The sequence below is a fragment of the Leptosomus discolor genome, chromosome 1 (assembly GCF_034619465.1).
Source record: "Leptosomus discolor isolate bLepDis1 chromosome 1, bLepDis1.hap2, whole genome shotgun sequence".
Classification (NCBI taxonomy): Eukaryota; Metazoa; Chordata; class Aves; order Leptosomiformes; family Leptosomidae; genus Leptosomus; species Leptosomus discolor.
The window spans coordinates 2,106,626-2,126,864 of record NC_141391.1 but is presented as its reverse complement, the minus strand read 5'-3'; the positions used below and the strand labels follow the sequence as shown (position 1 = coordinate 2,126,864).

General features: G+C 48.3%; 1 protein-coding gene across 2 annotated transcripts in view; it reads left to right on the top strand.

The window, feature by feature from the left end:
* Positions 1-4,628: 4,628 nt before the first annotated feature.
* POLD3 (DNA polymerase delta 3, accessory subunit) overlaps positions 4,629-20,239 on the top strand; it is a 28,553-nt gene continuing 12,942 nt past the window's right edge. For both annotated transcript variants that reach the window (XM_086481615.1, XM_086481613.1), the window contains exons 1-7: positions 4,629-4,688; positions 6,434-6,489; positions 9,458-9,560; positions 11,974-12,013; positions 13,591-13,723; positions 16,533-16,797; positions 18,133-18,205. In XM_086481615.1, the coding sequence (XP_086337741.1) occupies positions 4,629-4,688; positions 6,434-6,489; positions 9,458-9,560; positions 11,974-12,013; positions 13,591-13,723; positions 16,533-16,797; positions 18,133-18,205 (730 nt within the window). The remainder of the gene's footprint in view (positions 4,689-6,433; positions 6,490-9,457; positions 9,561-11,973; positions 12,014-13,590; positions 13,724-16,532; positions 16,798-18,132; positions 18,206-20,239) is intronic.

The window sequence follows — 20,239 nt, the reverse complement described above, 5'->3', positions numbered from 1 at the left end:
ATGAGGAGGAACTTCTTCACTCTGAGGGTGACAGAGCCCTGGAACAGGCTGCCCAGGGAGGTTGTGGAGTCTCCTTCCCCAGAGATGTTCAAAACCCATCTGGACGCATTCTTGTGTGACCTGCTGTGGGTGAACCTGCTTTGGTGGAGGAGTTGGACTAGATGATCTCCAGAGGTCCCTTCCAACTCCTACCATTCCGTGAGTCTGTGTGCTTCTGTATAGTTAAGGAAGGAGTCATCACCTCCCTCTTGCCTCCTTCCTGCCTCCTTCCTTAGCTTTGACTCACGCATGACACAGGTTTCCTACTGAGAAGACCCCACTAATGCTACCTGGTTATTTCTAATTCATCTTCGCGGAAGAAAGGAGGAGGGTCAGGCTCTGTATCTCCTTATATATCTGTCTTACAACTTCCGTTTCGCAACTGAAATCCTCCGCTTCTGCTCAGATGCCACACATTACTCCCCAAAACCTGGATCTTCAGAAGCCTCTAGTATCTTTTATGAGCTCCAAAAGGAAAAATGGGTGCCAGGACCCATCTGGACAGATTCAGTTAACTGTGCCTTGAGACTGGGATCTCTACATTTCTGTCCTGCCTTCAGCATTGCTTGGTGGCTCAAGGAAGTCCCCCCTCATACGGCATTAATTAAAACTCCAACAGAACTCCTTTCACTCAAACTGCTCTTCCCGCAGATGCTTGCCAGCAGCTACATATAATAAATTTCCAGAGACTCTGCCCATTCTTTTTTGGTTTTTTGGAAAGCATTTGTGAAACAACCATTATTAGGAGTCCTCGGGCTCAGTTTCTGCTGGTGCTGGTGGTTTTGGCTGTGGGAAGCTGTACGTACAAGACATTTTCTTACTAACAAGTGATCTTTGAAAGAATCCTTTATAGTGCTTTGAGAAAAAACGTTTGGGAGTCAGGATACTTGGGCTTTACACCTGGGAGTATTGAAAGATTCTTGGACAAATCACACAACTTCTCTGTGTCTCAGTGTTGTCATCTTTGAAATGGGGATAACACTTCTCTGCTTCTTCAAAGAGGAATGTACGTTTAAGGTACTTTTTTCGGGGCCTCATATGCAAATCCTACACAAAAGAGTATTATCAGACCTTATAAGGGAATACTCTCAAGGTAAAAGAAAAAGAAAAGAAAAAGAAACCCCAGATTCTCAGAGAATAAAATGGGACTCCCAAAACCACCAGGGCTGAGAAGAGACCTAATTAATTTACAACGAGACTGCTGCTGTCTACAGTGATATCAGCAAGATGCACCTGGTTTACACCTTGGATCTAGCATGTACAACCTGAAAAGATCACAAACAACAAGGCAGGTTATCACAGACATCCCTGGTTAGTTTAGCTGGAGTATAAGGTCCTTGAGTGTTCAGTTAGCAAGCTGTTTGAGCTCTGCTGGTCACAGAATCACGGTTTGGGTTGGAAGGGACCTCTCAAGGCCATCTATTCCAGCCCCCCTGCAGGGACACCTTCAGCTGGATCAGGGTGCTCAGAGCCCCGTCCAGCCTGACCTTGAGTGTTTCCACGGATGGGGCTTCTACCACCTCTCTGGGCAGACTGTGCCAGTTTTACCACCCTCATCATAAAAAATGCCTTCCTTATATCTGGTCTGAATCTCCCTGCTTTTAGTTTAAAACCATTACCCTCGTCCTGTCACTGCAGGCTGTATTAAAAAGTCTGTCCCCATCTTTCTCAGAAGCCCCTTGATATATTAAAAGGCCGCTCTAAGGTCTCCCCGGAGCCTTCTCTCCTCCAGGCTGAACACCCCCAACTCTCAGCCTGTCCTCACAGGGAGCTGCTCCAGCCCCTCAGCATCTTCGTGGCCTCCTCTGGACCCGCTCCAGCAGGTCCGTATCTTTCCTGTGCTGAGGACCCCAAAGCTGGATGCAGCCCTGCAGGGGGGTCTCCCCAGAGCAGAGTAGAGGGGAAGAATCCCCTCCCTCAACCTGCCGGCCGTGGTTGGCTTTCTGGGCTGCAAGCACCCATTGCCAGCTCATGTCCAGCTTTTCATCCACCAGCACCCCCAAGTCCTTCTCCGCAGGGCTGCTCTCCATCCCCTCACCCCCCAGCCTGTGTGGATACCAGGGGTTGCTCCCACCCAGGTGCAGGACCTTGCACTTGGCCTTGTTGAACCTCGTGAGGATCACACAGGCCCACTTGAGCTTATGGCAGCCGATGGCTGCGATATCTGTATGGGAATCCATGTGTTCAGAGCATAAAGTCCCAAATGGGATCAGCGCACCTTGGCTCTGCTCCTCCTCCATCCTGACCTGATGTACAGCCTCGGGGAAATCTCCTAACTTACCCCAAGTCTCTCTGTATCCCTCTTGGTGGGGCTGTTTCAGGAGTTTAGGTGGTTCTGTCTGTCACATCACCCTTTTTAGTTTAACTGTAAGAAAAAAGTAAAAGGACATTAATATTAAACTGCTCCGTGTTTTGGTCAGGGGTTGTAGGGGTTTTTTTCTTCATTTACCAGCTACTGTGTTTCAAGCACTGTTGGACAGGATCATTCTTGCCCAAGGACTTGATTCACGAGACGACATCATATAATGACTCTTCACTAGCTGTGGGCACAACTGGAGATATCTCAAGCTAGTGACAAGAACAACCAGAGAGTCCCAGAATCTGAAAGAAAAAAAAAAAAATCATTGCCTTTTTGTGACAAAGAGCCGTATGTGCATGATGATTTTGACCGCTCTCCTGCTCATTTTCGAATCAGAAAGAAAATCTCTGACTTCACGGAGTGAAAGGTTCTTGCTCAGCACTTGCTAATTAAACGTATACTTTGCAGCACCACGAATGTTAAGGCTGGTGTCCTGACCTCAGGTACCCAGAGGAAGTTTTTGTGATCTTTCCTTGCCAACAGCAGTCTGTCTTTCTATTCCTGTGCTGTTACCGCTCTCAGGACCAACACAGGAACGCATTCATCTCACCCACCCACATTTCATTTGAGGTTCTCCTGACAAGTGGTTCAGTCCCATAAGCCATGGCGCTCCATTTCGACCTCTCAATTTCCTGCAGCCACCACTCCTAGAGACAATATCTAAATCAGGAAAAGACCTAATGATCATAAAGGTAATGTTTCAGTCATCTCTTTCTCAGAGGAACTCTCTTCTGGCCCTAAAAGCACATTTTGCAGCTCAGCACTGTGGCCCACCTGAAAATGCAGAGAGCAGAGCACACAAACATCAGTTCTTTCCTGCAGAAACAGATGTCATGGCAGTGTTTGACACCAAGAACTTATTTATTTCGTATTATTTGTACCTAACTCTCAGTAAAATGAAGCCATCTGCAAGCAGTGTCAGCGGAACAGGTCCCCGCTGTAACAGTTTTATTTTCCCGGTGAAAGGAGAGCTCTATGGAATTGATTCAGGGCATTTTCATCTCTTATAGACTATTCCCACCCATTTAAATCTTAGGCTCGATTTGCCGGCGACGCTTTGCTAACCTAACTAGCTGGTATGTGGAGAAAAGCAATTCACTGAGCTAAAACAAGCTGGTAAACGTGGCGGAGACAGAGAGATTCGGGCCGATGAGGCCTGGGGAGTGTGGGAGATGCCAGACATCCCTCTCCCCGCAGAGGCAATTTCCCAGACCCAGCCAGCCCCTGCGTTGGACCGTGCTATGAACCAGCCAGGACACGTAAATAAGAACCATGGCAAATAAAATGTAGGATAATCCACACTGAAAGGGAAAAAAACAACCTACCTCGATATAAACTCATAGTTGTTAACAGATTTTAATTAACTTTATCATAGAGAAGCACTTAGAAAACAATGTATCAATGAAGTCCTCAGCTTATTGTGAAGCTGTATGAAAAATGGAATGCAAACGGGATGGGATTGGGAATTAAAAGATCCGGCATCTTGTGTTCCAGCGTTTGCTATTTATCTCAAAAAAATAAAAACAAACCTATGGAGAAATATTTAGCAGGTGCTGTGAGAAGTGCTGCAAGCGGTCACCGGTGGAAATACGGGGACAGTTTAACTAAGAACGGGTTTAATTCACACCTCACCCTGCCTTTAACAACAACAGCGTTGGTTTGGGCGGGAGAGCGGCAAGACCCCAGCGCCGGGTTTGCCTCCGCCATTCCGGCGAGGATCAGGCAGGGCTGGAAAATGGGGAAATGGGGGAAATCGGTGATTCCCAACCAGAGGGTGGTTTACCCCCTCCCTCGCTCGGCGCCATGGCTTGTCCTGTTGGGGACAGGGTGCTGGGGGGGGGGGGGGGGGGGGGGGGGGGGGGGAAGCCTGCGGCCGGGGGGATTGAGGGGAGGAGGAGCGGGATGGCGGGAAGGCCGTGGGTGGGGGACGGCGTGGGGACACGGGTCTGTGAGGGGACGGCGTGGGGACACGGGTCTGTGAGGGAACGGCGTGGGGACACGGGTCTGTGAGGGGACACAGCGGGCCCGTGAAGGGCCTGGCCCGGGCGGGCACAGGGACCCCGCGGCGCCGCTTCGCCCAGGCGCGATCCTTTTTGTCCCCCCGCGGCCGCCGTCGCCCCCCCCCGTCCCCGCCCGCCTCTCTCGGGGTTGCCATGGCGGCGGGCAGGTGGCCGCGGCCCTGAGCTGCGCGGGAAGGCTCCCGGCCGGGCCCTGCCCGCCCCGCCCCGCCATGGAGGACGAGCTCTACCTCGAGAACATCGACGAGTTCGTCACCGATCAGAACCGCATCGTGAGTCCCGCCGGCGGGGCCTGGGAGGAGGGGGGGAGAAGGAGAAGGAGGAGGGGGGGGGGGGGGGGGGGGGCAGGAGCGGGAGGCCGCCGCCGTTGCGCGACCCCCTCAGAAGGGAGCGACCCCTCACCCCCCCCCCCCCCCTTTTTACACCCCCCCCCCCCCCCAGCATGGCTGCCGATGGGGGTGGGGGCAGCCTGCACGTTTGGGGGACGCCCTCACCCTGAGTCCCAAACCAGTGTTGGAAATAGGGGCGGGGGGGGCCTGTAAGGCCTCGCAGCGTGGCAGCGCCTGAGGTGACACCAGTGTGGGCCCCCCCCCCCCTTTTCCCCCCGTACCCGCCTCAGTCTCGGTTCAACCACCCCAGCCCCCCCCCCCCCGGGAGCTGCTGCTTTCCGTTGGCAGCCGGAAGGTGAAGTGAGGCGAAGGCAGTGCTTCCCCCCCCGCCCCGCCATCGCACCCCCCTGCGGGACACGCGTGGGTGCCCAGCCGCCTCTCGGCAGGCGCAGGAGGAAGGAGGCCTCCGCACCTGTAGCCGCCTTCCCCCTCAGGGCTCTTGGCTCCGGTTTTCATCATAATTTGGGGGTGTCCGTGCGGTGCATGGTTGCGTTCGCAGCGTTTGCTTTTCCACAGGTTGCAACGTGGAGTTCATACAGGCTTTCCGTCAGGCTGGGCAGGGTTTTTTTAATCCCTTTGACTTATTTAATATCGCTGAACAGAGTTGGTAATGGCAGCATTTATATCGCAGGAACAGCAGCTCTCCCCGCGCTGCTTATGCTCCCTAATACAGGAGCTGGTTTTCCTTAAAAAAGAAATGAAAAATCCACTGTAGTGACAGCACTGTTTTAGCTTGAGGTGTAAGCAACAGGAGTGTCCACAACGTTGGTTTTTTCCATGAAAGGCTGAGGCAGTCTAGGCCACTCTTTCAGCTTAAAAGTAAAATTGCTACTTATTGTCTGCAACCTCTTGAAGTCTTGCTTTTTTCAGGGCAGTTCAGAAAAATGGTAAGCATGTGTGTCTGTTTCCCTTAAAATAAAGATATTGGCCTAGAAAGTGATAAAGTTGGTGCGTCTTGTCTGTCACAGCAGTTGTATTAACATGAGCTGCCTATGTTGATATAGCTGATTTCAGTAAACCGCCAGACTAATCACAATTTAACTGTTGTATTTGAGACAGGAGAGGCCCTAGCCTGAGGATTGGTTTAAAAAGGCAGAGCAGGGGGAGAAGCAGGTACAAAAGACATGCCCTGCCTAAGTAATAGAGCAAGTCAGTGGCAGGGCTGGGTTTAGAGCTGTCATCTCCTGAGATTCAGCATGCCGTGATGCAGCTGGAGATCCCCATGTTCGCATGACAGGTGAGGGTGGCAGAATCCAAGGAATCCTCAGTAGTTGTTTGGGAGAGCAGTAAGAGCTTCTCACAATTAAAAATTGTGCTGTTTAATTTTTTTTTTTTTTTCATTGTGAAGCAAAGCAGTGCGGGCATTTTGAAGGGCTTTTATGTATACAATGCCATTTCAAGAAGATGTTCACAAAACCACACCTTTTAGGGTAGTTTAGGAATTCAGTTTACTCATTAAAGCACAGGCAGGTGGGTGTCCTGGGCTCTCACTTCTAACAGGCTTTTCTGTGGGTTTCTTGGAGGGGGTGGGTCAAAAGTGTTTGGTTTACCCATGAAAACGAGCAAAACAGGGTGGTTTAACAAATCAAGAGAGTTTTTCTTACTAAACTATTTTTTTTCTTGCACAGGTAACCTACAAATGGCTAAGCTATACTCTGGGAGTTCACGTCAACCAGGCTAAACAGTAGGTATTGGCACATCCCACAAACGTTTTGTTTTGTGGCAAAGCTGTGTTAATTACTGCTTTCATGATTGTGGTTAGTGTGTTAAAGTTGTTCTCTCGGGAAATATTTAAAAATCCTGCCTGTCTCCTCAGGGACAGCGGTTATGTTATTCAGAGTGCCTTGTTCCCCCTGTGGGCAGGTCTTGCCTTGACTTTGATGGGAGTTGTGCTTTAGAGAGCAGCGCCTCAGCTGGACACCTTATGCTTTATATCATAAATACTTTGCTCAGGATAGACGTTTGTAGCTCCTTTCATCCTGAAATGTGTGTTCTGAACTTGGCTCCAGTCCTGCAAACAGAGCTGTGCCTCTGTGAGAATCTGCCCCTGCATATCCCACTCTGCCCACCAAAGCTGCTCAATCCCTCCCCTCCTCAGCTGGACAGAGGAGAGAAAATATAGAGGAAAAGCTGGTGGGTCGAGATAAGGACAGGGAGAGCATTCGGCAATAACCATCATGGGCAGAACAGGCTTGACTTGGGGAAAAATGGATTTAATTTATTACCAATGAAATCAGAGTAGGATAACGAGAAATAAAACCAAATCTTAAAAACCCCTTTCCCCCAGCCCTCCCTTCTTCCCGGGCTTAGCTTTACTCCTGATTTCTCTACCTCCCCCCGCACCAGTGGCACAGGGGTGTAGAAAATGGGGGTTGGGGTCAGTTCATCACACGTTATTTCTGCTGCTCCTTCCTCTGCAGGGAGGGGACTCCTCACCCTCTTCCCCTGCTCCAGCGTGGGGTCCCTGCCACGGGAGGTGGTTCTCAATGAACTTCTCCAGCGTGAGTCCTCCCCACGGGTTCAGTTCTTCATGAACTGCTCCAGTGTGGGTCCCTCCCACGGGGTGCAGTCCCTCAGGGACCGACTGCTCCAGCGTGGGTCCCCCTGCGGGGTCACAAGTCCTGCCAGCAAACCTGCTCCAGCCTGGGCCCCTCTCCCCACGGGCCACAGGTCCTGCCAGGAGCCTGCTCCGGTGCAGGCTTCCCACGGGGTCACAGCCTCCTTCAGGCACCCACCTCCTCCGGCGTGGGGTCCTCCCCGGGGTGCAGGCAGTCCTCTGCTCCCCCGCCCACGGGCTGCAGGGGCACAGCCTGCCTCACCGTGGTCTTCCCCACAGGCCGCAGGGGAATCGCTGCTCCGGCGCCTGCAGCACCTCCTGCCCCTCCTTCTGCCCTGCCCTGGGTGTCTGCAGGGTGTTTCTCTCCCACATTCTCCCTTCTCTGTCTCACTGCTCTTTTCCACAGCAGTTTCTCCCCACTCTTCTTAACCCCGTTCTCCCTGAGGCACTACCACTGTCGCTGGTGGTCTCGGCCAGCGGCGGGTCTGTCTCGGAGCCCACTGGCATTGGCTCTGTCGGACATGGCGGAAGCTTCTAGCAGCTTCTCCCAGAAGCCACCCCTGTAGCCCCCCCCCCCACTGCAAAAACCTTGCCACGCCAACCCAATACACCCAGCTTAGGATGCTCTGCGTTATCCATGAATATTACTGGGAGCAGAGTCGGGAAAATGCGAAACAGTGCTGGTCTGCCCTGATCACCCTCCTGCGCAGCGTGTGACCACTTAGAAATATCTGCTTACCAGGCTCAACGGGCACAGGTCCATGTTTGAACCGTGGGGAAGTCAGCTGTGCTGTCAGAATGGTTTTGCCTCTCCAAACTTAGCATAAACGTGTCACCTTATCTTGGTGTATTTTGAAGAATAACAATTACTGTAACCTTTTAAATATTCTATAAAACAAAAGAATGAGCTCTCGGGAATGCCAGGGCTGTTGCTACACAGCAAGGTAAAGCTAAGCACAAGATGTGAAGGCTCTGTAAGAGTGTCAAGTCCTGTAATACAAATATTTTCTCACCTTGTTTCTGGCTATAGCTTGGACCCAAAGGGGCGTTTGCTGGGGACTCAGCTGCGTTGTACTGAGCCCAGCTTCACCTGTCTCGTCCAAACTGCTAGAATATCAACTTGGGCATCTAACGTTATGAAGAGATTGTTTGGTCTCTTTCCTCTGTGTGCGTGTGAACAGTTTAGGTGATGGGTAAATCTGAGTGTGCTTCAGTGATGGTGTAGACCTGACTGGAGAGCTCTGCTCAGAGCAGTTCTGGTCATCCAGTAAACTAGAAGGAGCCGAGAACTTTTTGCCATAGAGAAGGTGGCCCAGGTGAAATGGAGGCACCTTCTCATACCCTTGAAAGCAGCCTGGAGATGGAGAATGCCTGTGGCATCTTTGTGCTTAAAACTCTCTCCCAGAAGCTGGAGAAGTGCCTGATAACACAAACAAATTACTTCAGGGAGTTGTGCTGGCTGTGGCAGCGTGGTAATTGGAGTAATTGTCTCTGTGGCCATGAGGATCTTCGAGTATCTTTAGCAGATCCCATCCTCATGGAGTGTGCAGTAGTGCCTCTCCTCCATAAACCGGTGGTGTAAGTAGGAGCTGAAAGCTTGACTCCCAGCTCAATCTCCTCATCACTAGTCATCCTCTTTCCTCCTGAGTCTGGTCACTGGGGCAGTGGGTGTAGCTGGGACTGTACCTGTACACCTGGCCATGGGATCGTGCACCAAAACTCGCCGGTTCCTCTTGTCAGGTGGTTCAGAACCGCTGGGTTGTAATGAGGGAAACAGCCTTTCTTGAGGGGAGACTGGAACAGGCTGCCCAGAGGATGTGAGACCATCTGCAACCCCACTGTGAAAGAGCTTCTGTTCACGTCACCTTTGGTTTGTGTCGCTGTTGGACAGAGATTCTCCCCAGTGGCAGAGGAGGAAGGTGTCTCAGTAAGATTCATTTAATCCTGGTTAAAATAACTGTGCTTATGTGAAATGTTTCTGTGTCAGGCTGGCTATGCTCTTTTTTTTTTTTTTTTCTAATAAAAGCTTCACAGAAGGGGTGGTGATGGGCTCTTTCATTTCCAGGTGATTAACACTGGGGTTTTTTTTGTGCAGGATGCTGTATGATTATGTAGAGAGGAAACGGAAGGAGAATTCAGGAGCTCAGCTTCACGTCACCTACTTAGTAGCAGGAAACCTCATCCAGAATGGACACGTTGTGAGTGTTTTGTTTCTCAAAGGTGTCTCTGAGCTCTTTGTTCTTGTCCCTTCCAGCTTGTTTTGTAATCTTTGGGTCAAAAGCTGAACTTACTCTCCGTTTCCAGGCACGGTGTGCTAGGTCTTCTGTGCATGTACAAAATAAGGCCCTATCTCTGTCCCAGCATACAAACGATGGGGAGGAAAGATCAATTCATAAGGATTTGGTAATACAGTGCTGAATAACGCACCAGGGGTTTTTATTTAATTAACTTCAATCCTGTTACCAGTCATCTCTCAATCCTACCGCTGTTCTTGCACGTCGAAGATTATAAACCAGTCTGGAGGGGCCTTTGTGAGATCGGCTAAACCATTTCCCAGGATCTGCTGTGGGGTGCAAGTGTGGAGAGAGCTTGGAATTCCGTTAGATTAGAGTAATAATAAATAATAAGGAGAATAATAAATCAGTAGTTGAAGTTGTCTTGTTAAATAAAGCAACTTTTGTATCCTGGTTTACAAGAGAAACATAGATTTATTAACCATATTTTGTATTCAAAATGCTTTGACTTTTTAAGCAAAGGAATCACTACTTCATGGGTTTATTTTTTCTCATTGCTGCTTGTTAGATTTTTCAAGAACGTTGTCTAAAATTTCAGACAGGTACCCCAGAGGTTTTTGAAAGAAGATGAGCAAACTGAGTGCCTGTTTCCCTTTGCCAACAGAAGAATTCAATAGCTGGACACTAACCGCCTTTGACATTCCACTAGGTGTTTATTTGTGTATTCAGATACTCAAATATCTCTTACAATACAATCCACAGTCTTCATTTAGAATTAGTACATCTCAAGGTGTCCTGGCTTTTATTTGTAGATTGGAAAAAACCCCAACAAACCTTCTTTTGTTTTCCTAAACTGGTTCACATGCATAGAGTATTCTCTTTAAATCTCCAAATCTGCTGAAATTGAAGGTAATTGTTTATTACATTAGTTCTGTCTAATTTATTTATTTATAGCTGTACAGATAGTGTCACGTTTATAGCCTGAGTTTAACAGGCTTTCCCCTGATTTCTGTTGGAAATGACAAGGTAGCACCTCTTGGCTCACTAGAACTGCCCAGATGTTTGTCAACGCGTTCTATTATTTTTAAATTTGCCATAATGTATTTAAAACAAACCAGGGAATTCTGACACAGGAACAAATAATGTTTTTATAAAACTCCGTCTTAGCAGCTTACATATTTTTAAAACAACATCTACCAAGGATAAACATATCGAGGCCACTCTTTTTTTCTTGTTTTGAAATCTCTTTATTTTTGAATACTGCCCTGCAGGTGCAGAAAGTTGTTGTTGGGGGCAGAGGTGAAGCAACACCAGGGTTAGGAATGCCACACAGGAGGAGGTTAAAGCCCTTCAGGCTGGGTGCCTGAGGGCTAGCCGGAGCAGGTGGGAGAAGAGGGCAGATCTGGAGGATACTCGCAGAAGATGTGCAGGCGTTGGAGTAGCTGCTGGGTAGTACCTGGCACAAGTCACTTTTGGGTAGGAGGGCTGCGAGCCCTTCAGCTGCAGCCCTGTGCTTGCTGGTAGCCCTGCACTACTCTCTGCTGTCAGTAGGTGTAGCCCCAAGGCTGTGGATTCAAGCTCAAGGCTCCTCTGAAGGGAGTCAGGGATAGAAAACAGTCACAAAGAATTCTCAGCATGTCTTAAGCTCTGCGTGCTCTTTACTTGCTGCTTTTTGTCAGCCTCAGCGAGGGACCGAGACTCTTGGTCCTTTATTTACCCTTTCAGGTTGTCTACGTTGTCTTGCCTCTTACTCTTTTGCTGGCCAGCCTGTGGGAGCAGTTAAACACAAAATTCATGGTTGGGTTTTGCCCAGTCTTGTCTGTTTGGACGCTCTGTGTATTAACTGCAGCCTGTTAAATGTCACAGAGCAGGTATAGTCCTTGAAGACTGGCTGTACAGCACGTTTCCAGAAACACCAATTTCTGGCTTTTAAATGAATGCTTGATTTCTCACGGTGTTTTGCATCTCTGGTGCCGTGTCTGTGCTACGGCTTGTTCTGTTAGAGTTTACTGGCCACCTAAATACGCCCGGGTGGGTGGGCTAGCGCGGCGGACTTCTAGCAGCCGGGTCATCAGCTGCGTTAGTTTGCTTTTCTCCGCCGTGCTCTGCAGTTGTTTAGGTCTCCTTTCATCCGTGTCTCATCTCCTGGTGTCAGGGGTGGAGGACAGAGGATTTCTTTAGGGTTGTAGTGACCTGTGAAACAGCCTGTTAGAAAAGTAGGACGACAGGGCTTTAAAAGCGAGTGGCCGATGGCTGTTTAAAGGCGTTGGCAGCTCTAAAGCTGCACCTATAACCTTAATAAATCACTGAAAATATCGGTCTTACGTACAACAGATCTTTTCAAATTTTAAGATTGCCGTTTATTTCTTTGTTGCAGTGCCACAAGGTTGCAGTAGTGAGAGAGGATAAACTGGAAGGTAAGCAGATCGTGAAAATTCTTGTGGTTCTTTTCGTTGAAAGAACAGCGAAGTGAGTAAAGCTCAGAACTCGCCATCTGCACGTAAGTGCCTAGCTGGGCTGTTGGGTTCAGGTGTGTACTTGGTGCACCAGCTTTTTCTCAGGATTTTGAATGTCTGAGCCAACAGCTGTGTGACTTCACAGACTTGTGACTTGGGCCTGGTTTTGGGGGGTTTTTTTAATGTTCAACATTTAGTCAGCAAGCCTTTTCCACCTCCCTGCCACCGACAGACGGCTCCTCCTTAAAGGCAACAATACCCGAGTAGTGTACGGCAGTGTCTCACGGTGTTTTGGAACAATCATGGGCCTTCAGGCTCGCAAGGATGCTGAAGCAGATAATTCTAGTTATTGGTTAAATGCAGTTGCAGTTTCTGCCCTGAGTGATGTGGGTATTGGTTAAATGTCCCACGAGAACGTTCTCGCTTGTCTGGGGTATCTTTTGCAGTAAAAGGTGGAAACCCCCACCACCACCACTATAACGCTGCTTCCTGCAGCCGCTCTCCAGGCGCTGTCAGTCATCTTACCGTCTTTCCAGGTCTGGGCCTGCGGGTGAGACCTGATCCGTAGCGATTGAAACACGACTGCAGGCTCTTCATCGCTTTCAAATAACACCTTTGGCATCTGAGAACGTACTGTGGCATCTGTGACCTTAAATATCCGTCCTAATGATCTAACTTTGTTCAAAAGACTTGAGCCATTTTCCTTTTAGCCATCCGAAGTGGATTTCTAGCCACGGTTGTCTTTGTCAGGGCAGTCGGCTGTCAAGCAGCGCAACTACTGTCTGTCCTGTTGGTTGAATTATGTCTGCTGCGTCATGGTCTGGTTTGCTGTGGAGGAAAGGGGTGTTCATGCTGTTTGCATTAGAAGACAGGCCAAAGGTATGACTTACATTTGGAAGAGGCTGAGATTTGTGATGGCAGCAGGGCTTGCACAGGCTCGGACTGGCCCCAAGAAATGATTACTGTGTGTATTTTTACAGTGCCTAGAAGCTCTGTCTCAAACCGGGACTGTGTGGAAAGAACAATATAAGCAATGAACAAAGAATTCCTGAAAACCAGCCCTTGTCTCAAGGGGGTGACAGTCTAAATAGCACAGAAGAGACAAAACATTGATTCCAGCAGACTTCTAGAGAAGACACTGTGACGCTAGTTGGTACAGCAGATGCTACCCTAATGGCAGAGAGCGCTTCCAGCAGGGTGGTTATGACCATCTATTTTCTTCCTTAGCTTTAGGTAGTCAGGTAGATATCCTGGACCCCAAACACTGGGTATTTTGAAGGTAAACACAGAGAGATTGCTCTTAATTCAGTCGTGTAAGAACCAAGAGCATATAGTGGAAAACATGTTTGAGAGGCTTGTGGAGTGTGTTACCTTAGTTAGCGAGCACTGGGAGAAGGTACAATTACACGTTTTTATTTTCAGGCTCTTGCTGTCTAGTGGTCTGTCAGTCTTTCTCCATCCTTGGCAGAGCCTGATACTTAAAGTTGCCCCCTGATTCAAGGCTGTGCTAACAGAGGACTTTTTTTTTTCCCCCCCAGCCATGAAGTCGAAACTAGCCACGATTGCGAGTGTGCACGTCTACAGCATTCAGAAAGCCTTGCTCAAGGACAGTGGGCCCCTCTACAACACCGACTATGATATTGTCAAAACAAACCTGCACAACTGCAGCAAGTGAGTGGCGTCTTGGGTTTTCTCCTTATGCTGTGGGGTTTCAGGCTGACGAGAGGTTGCTACATAGTGCACTTCAGCAGAACCCAATGGTTACCAGATAGGCCTGGATTTTTAGAAAGCTAGAAAAAGATATCTTCTAGGTCATGCCAGACCAGTCCCCAGAGGGCACGTTGGATGATTGTTTCCTAAACCGAGCTATTTCCAGCTTCCAGCTGGTTCACTTGCTCCGTTGCTCCAGCGGGCAGACAGTTCCAGTACCTTTCTTCTCTGATGGCTTGAAATCTTTTTCTCATTTCCAGGCCACACTTCATCATGACCATTTTTCTCCAGTTTCAGTCACACAGGAAGAGTAAATTGAAACAGACTTACAAAACCCATGAGTGATGTGCTCAGCAAAGCACTACCATGAGCTTGCCTTCTGTTTTGTGAGACTGTTTTCATCCGCTGGCCTCCTCCGCCTCTCCGAAGCTGTCTTGCAGGAGCTCATTCTCCATAGAGAAGATGAGAGACTGGGGCGTAGGGGAAGCATGCAAAACAGACCAAGCAGCACAAGTGTCCTTCAGCTTGAACTAGAGAAAGGTTGTCCTAGACTTCAGAGGGACTTCAGTCTCCAGGGCTCATTGTCTCTCCCCCTGCACAGTGCCTGGCAGCTGTGGCTTTTCATTTATATGTTGTTTCCACCACGACAGCTTCAGCTTGATGTAATCAGGATGTACAGTGCCATGACCAATCTGGTTGAGAAGGGGGAATGCCTGAACATTGTGTCATAGAAAGAGTATAGAATTTGAAAGTAGAAACGTAGCTGACTTCAAAATTTGGTGAGAGTGGCTGAGAAAATCGTGTCCTAGAAGCTGCATGTTTCAGCTGTGAATGTCAATACCCCAGGAGGTGCTAGAAAACCCTGCTTCAGTGAAGATGTGCGCCCTAAGTTTGGCTGCGGTTGCCTTGTTCCAGTGTGTTTACTCTCAGGCTCCCCTGCGTGGTGGCACCTGAGTCTTAGAGGAGCCTGCCTTTCAGGTGTGTACATCCAGAAGGTTTAGACGATTCAGGTTCTGAAATCAGCTTTCTGAAGCCTTTGTGTAAATTCCAGCCTGGCTTTGGAGCCGAATTTCCCAAGCAAACTATGAAAAATTCAGCTGCTTCATCTGTGACCTGGCTGAACTAAATTCAGACCGACCATGTTCCCTCTCCCTTGTCAACTCCATGAATTGTCTCTTAGGTGTGAGACAAGATTCCTGCAGTACCTTGGAAACGCGGAGGTTTAACTACGTATTTGTAGCAAGCAGAACCTCCTGGTTTCTTACGCTTCCCTCTCAGGCCATGTATCTCACAAGCTCTGGGACAAGGATCTTTATTCTTTTCTGTGTTTGTGCAGAACCCGTTACGCTGTGAAGACTCTGAAGGTGGCTGGATGTTGTGCTAACGTAACTACCTGGATTTAATGCATGTTGCTCATGTCAGCTTTCCAAGCGGAGGCACCTCCTTGCTTGCAGAGCGTAGTCCAAGCATTGCTTGTTTTTTTCAGTGATTATTTAGTGAATTTTGGATCAAGCCTATAAACTATAGTCACGCAGCAGCATTAAGGCAAACAAACTTCCCCAGCACCTGGGCAGTGTGAGGTTCAGATGTGCTTGCTGTGGTCAATATACCCGCTGATGGTTAAACATGGTTTGGAATCTGGAGGGTTGGTGGTGTTGGGTGCGGGTAAAAGTGGAGCAGGTGTGGAAGCTGTCCAGAGAGTGGTGTTGACCCTGTTGAAAAGAGACTGAAACTAGAAAAGAAAGTAGGAATATTTTTTCTTCAATGTCTTTTTTCCTTCCTTTAAAGGTTTTGAGTGTCAGAGGTTGCTGCTGCAGCCTAGAAATGCCGTAGAGACGGTGTTGTGTTGTTCAAACGTTACAGATCGGAGCAGAAGTGGGCTGTGCACGTGAGCTGCTAATGCTGAGGCACAGAAATGAATTGGCAGACGACTGGTTTCTTTCTTATGCAAATAAAAATATGCTGTGTAATTCGGTGGATTAGAAGGCGTGAGTCTGTGCTCTTTTGTGGCATTTCTGGAGGAAATCTGGAAAGCCTCGCTTGTGATTTGCGCAGTGGGGTGCAGAGTTCAGTTATTTTTGGATACTGCTGTTCCTGACTGTCAGGGAATTGTACTGTAACTGTGAGCACATCGTTTAGTTCTTACATCTCCATATCCCCAAACAATCACGTTTCAGACTGTTACAAGCTGAGATGTGTCTCTGTCTACTAGTGATTGCGTGGAAATGACTTTATATAGTTAAGTTGGAATGCTGTGGATATCTTCTGATTCGTTTAGCTTCAGTTGTCGTCTGCTTACCTGGCTGGTGCGATTGTGGCTGCTTGTTGCAGCAGTAGTGGACTCTGTCAAAGCATCTGAAAGTTGTAAATGTTTTAGGTCATTGGACAGCCACACAATTTATGCTGCAACCTTTAGAGAGCCTGACCCGTTTAGGAATAAAATGCAGTCCGCTCCATTTCCACCCTGGGTGGGGAGACGGCTTTTTTCCCCTCCATGAAATCTGAACAGCTTGTTTAGCGTTTGAATGCTCTGGCTCCCGCTGTCGGGTTCAGCTGATCTTTTCAGTAGAGGTCTCCATTGCTCTCCTTCTGGGCCAGCCTTTCTTTCTCGTCCCATGCACAAATTAAATGACTCTTTATTTTGGTTTTTTTTTTGTTCCCCATAACGGGAGAACACAGGACCAGAGAAGCAAGCTGCTGCCAGGGAGGAAACCAAGGTGAAAAAGAAGAAGTTAAAAAAGTTAATGAAATTTTTCACTCCCTCACACAGGTTTAGTGCCATTCATTGCGCTGCTGCGGTCCCCAGGACTGTGGCTGACGTTCCTCAAGCGCAGACGTCGGCGCAGGCCGGTGCCCAGGCACCGAGTGGCACGAGCGCCGCCAGCACACCCGCCCTTAACGGCCACGGCCCCTCGACCGCCAAACAGGCCTCGCAGCAGCCCAAAGGGATCATGGGAATGTTCGCAGCGAAAGCCGCTTCCAAACCCCAGGACACCAACAAAGAAGCGAAAGCCGAGGCGAAGGAGGCCCCAGGTGTAAGTTCCCTCAGACCCTTTGGCTGCCCTCTGGGTTAAGAGCTTTAATGAATCGCTCTTACTCGACCTCCGTGGCCTTAACCACCGTGGTGCAGCCTCGTCCCCTGCTTCTAGCACTGGACTTGCTGTCCCCTGGGAATGCTCGGTCACTCTTTGGTTGGTGTTGATCCATATAGTACAGCTGGGCCTTCTGTCAGTCAAGTACAGACAGGCCTTCTGTCAGTCAGCTTGGGCAAAAATGCGTTGTGCCACCCAAGTATCTACCCACAAAAGTGTACTTGCTGTAACTTCGACGCTTCGACGTTCCTCCTCGAGCCAGATCTCCAGCGAGTATAAACCAGCAGAGCTTCATTGTTGAGACAATTGTTCCATTGTCTCCAGTTATGCCATGATAGACACCGGTGGGGGGATCTTTTCTCTCTCCCCTGCGCTTAAAAGGATTTGTTTTGAGCCGTAAGTGAAATGTGAGAAGTCCAGGTCTTAAAACTATCAAGGTGTTTAAACTTGGTCTGTGAGGGAAGCTTCAGAGCTTGACCTGTGCAAGACTAAATAGTTTATCTTCTCAACTGCTGGTTTTTTTCCAGGATAGGATTACATCTTAATTTTAATTAGTCTAATTGTTTTGAAAGCGATGTGGCCAGTAAATGGGTATTAAAATGGTAATGTTCCCTGCGTATGGTTTGGCTTTGTTATAACAGCCGAGTACATTTTGGTTCATTTTTTCTGATTTTTTTAGAGTGAGTTTAGAAGTGGGGAAATATGTGTGCCTGAGTGTTTGGGGAATTTTAGTGTCTGGTGCCTTTTTTTTGTGTGTGTGTGAAAATAAATGGGATTAGGAGGCCAAGCTTCCTGAGGTGGGTTTTTTGTCTGCGTGTGATTTTTTCACTTTGGTGGTGGCGGTGTTAATGGAGCAGAGCAGAGCAGCCTACGTGCCAGCGGAGCTGGACAAAGTCTTCAAGGCTTGGCCAATCTGCGTTCTTTCCTCTGCTGGTTACTGTGAATTGAGGCACTGATAGTTTGCAAAAAGACCAGTTCTTTGCTGGGAACTGACCCAAGTCCCAACCACTTCTTTCAGTAACGCTGTCAGCCATCAGATGGGAATGTGACCCAACTTAGATTTGAAGGCGTAGCTAAGGAGTCATGAGTCACTCTCAACCCTTCGATGCACGTACTATCTCATATCTTCAAATCCTCCTAAACAGAGACTGCAATCTACCACACTGACTAGTCAGCAAATCATACCTATGTATTTTGCTTGTCCAGAAGCAGTACTGTGCATTTTGAGGGCTGTGTTGCCTGAATAATTCCTGTGGTTACTCCTCTGTTTGCTTCTAGGTGTCTGCAGTAAGCAGCAAACCACCAGCAAAGAGCAACATAATGAACAACTTCTTTGGAAAAGCTGCCATGAGTAAGTGCTTTATAACATGCATCTGTTTCCAGAAACCATCGTGGTCAGGCAGCAGCCTGCTCTAGTTGGGAAAAAAAATGTAAAAATCCTGAGGGATATTGGAAATATCTCTTTTTATTATTATTATTTTTTGCTAAGTAGCAATTAAAAAAAAAAAATCAGTGATATCAGGTGTTGTCTATACAGCTGGGATGGGAGGCATGAATAGAAAGGAGCAAAACTCTTCCTTCCCGCCCCAGCCCTGCCAAACTTGTTGGATTTTTGTTATATCCTCTCTTTCCTTACAGTTTTGCATACTGTTCTGCTGCTCCTTCGGCCTCAGAGGGGTTAATGTGTTTGCATGCTGCTCTTAAGGCACAAATTAAAAGTTGTAAGTGGAATTTTTTCAGACAAAAAGCTTGCTGGATGGAGATCAATTAAAATGACATATTTGTGCGGACTAACCCAGGAAGGGTTTTTAGTGCAGAAGAAATCTGATTTAAAGTGAGTACTTCTGGCTGGAAGATTAGCTCTTGGGGAAATGTTTGCCAAAACCTGTTCTGCAGGGCGTGTTAGTGATGCTTGCTTTTCATCACGAATCACTGAGGAGTCTGTAGTGAGATTTACAGTTAATTTCTTTACTGAAAACTGAAGAGCTAATAATTGGAGGATAAAAGTGAGGAGTGGGCTTCTCCTTTGAGCAGGGGTTTGGACTAGGTGGCCCCTGGAGGTCCCTTCTGACCTAAATTATCCGAGTCTAACAAAAATAGGCTGAAGCTTTTATAAATAGACATTGGAAAAGGACTGTAGGACTGTCTTCAAAGATGCCCTTAGAATAACGAGTACAAGAGGATTCAAAGAAGAGTTCTGGGAGAGAGTAAACAGCAGAGTTCACTCTCCAACAGACATCTGTCAGAGTTTGCAGGGTCCAGTTCCAGCCCTGAACACACAAGGCACAGCACTGTTGGGCACCTTGGAGTTCCTGGTTTTGTGAGACTGAGGTGGCTGAGGATGCTTGAGCCGAAGCCTCCCGAGCCGAATTCAAGGAAATTCTGAAGATCCGAGAAGAGCCCTAGGCCGAAACTCCTGTGCCAAAAACCCGAGGAGTTGAAATTACGTGGGAAAGATAACGCAGTGGTGGTGGAGAAGCTTTGTGGATGTGAATCAAAGAAAACTCAACAATAACTCGGTGTTATCAGGCAGGGATTCTTTATTATGCGCCAGGCAGCACGGGGGATGGCTCCTTCCATCCGTGCTCCAACAGGCTAGCAAAACTCATCAGTTCACATACACAAAAATTATCCATATTCATCAGATTTCCTGAGAAGGGCAGTCTTAGGGTGATGAGTTCCCAGAGTTCATAGTCTTCCTCACCTGTCCACTAGTTGAATCCTCCTTCTGGAGCACAAGCCAGGGCCCCTTTTCTGATGCCACCTCTTGTAACAATCAGTTGTGTACTAGAGGCGTCTCCTCGATGGCTGGAGCTTTGTCTCCTTGATGTCAGGCAAGATGTTATCTGTTTATCAGCTTTGCTCAGCAAAGAGCTAAAACCATCCTTGCAGGGGAAGAAAAACTCAGGAAAAAGGCAAGTAAAGTTTTTACGGATCTTAGTCAGGGATTGTCAGGGGTTTAACTCAGATATATTTCCACCATTTCCAATGGGGTTTGCTACTCTGCTGAGTCCTGTCAGGGAGCACTTCAGGGAAACTTGTGAGGTGGCTGCAGGGAAGGAGCAAACCGAGCAGAACTGGAAATGATTATGTGTGTAGAAGAGAGAGGGTGGTTCCAGGAGTAAGATTTATTCCCTACGTGTTGTACGTCCCTCCTGGCTTCAGGGATTTCGCCGTCGCCAGAAAGTCCTGAGTTAACAATAATTGGGTCCTTTGGCTCTCTGCTGTTGATTGTAAACGAGGGAGCTGTCATTCAAGTTCTTATGTGCGAGATGTTTTCCCTTGCTCAATGAAACAGCCAACCTGGGTTCCCAGCAGTGTCAGAAAGGCGTTGACGTGACCTCTTAGCCCTCTCGGCAGCCTCTGTTCCTGTTGACAGCGTAGT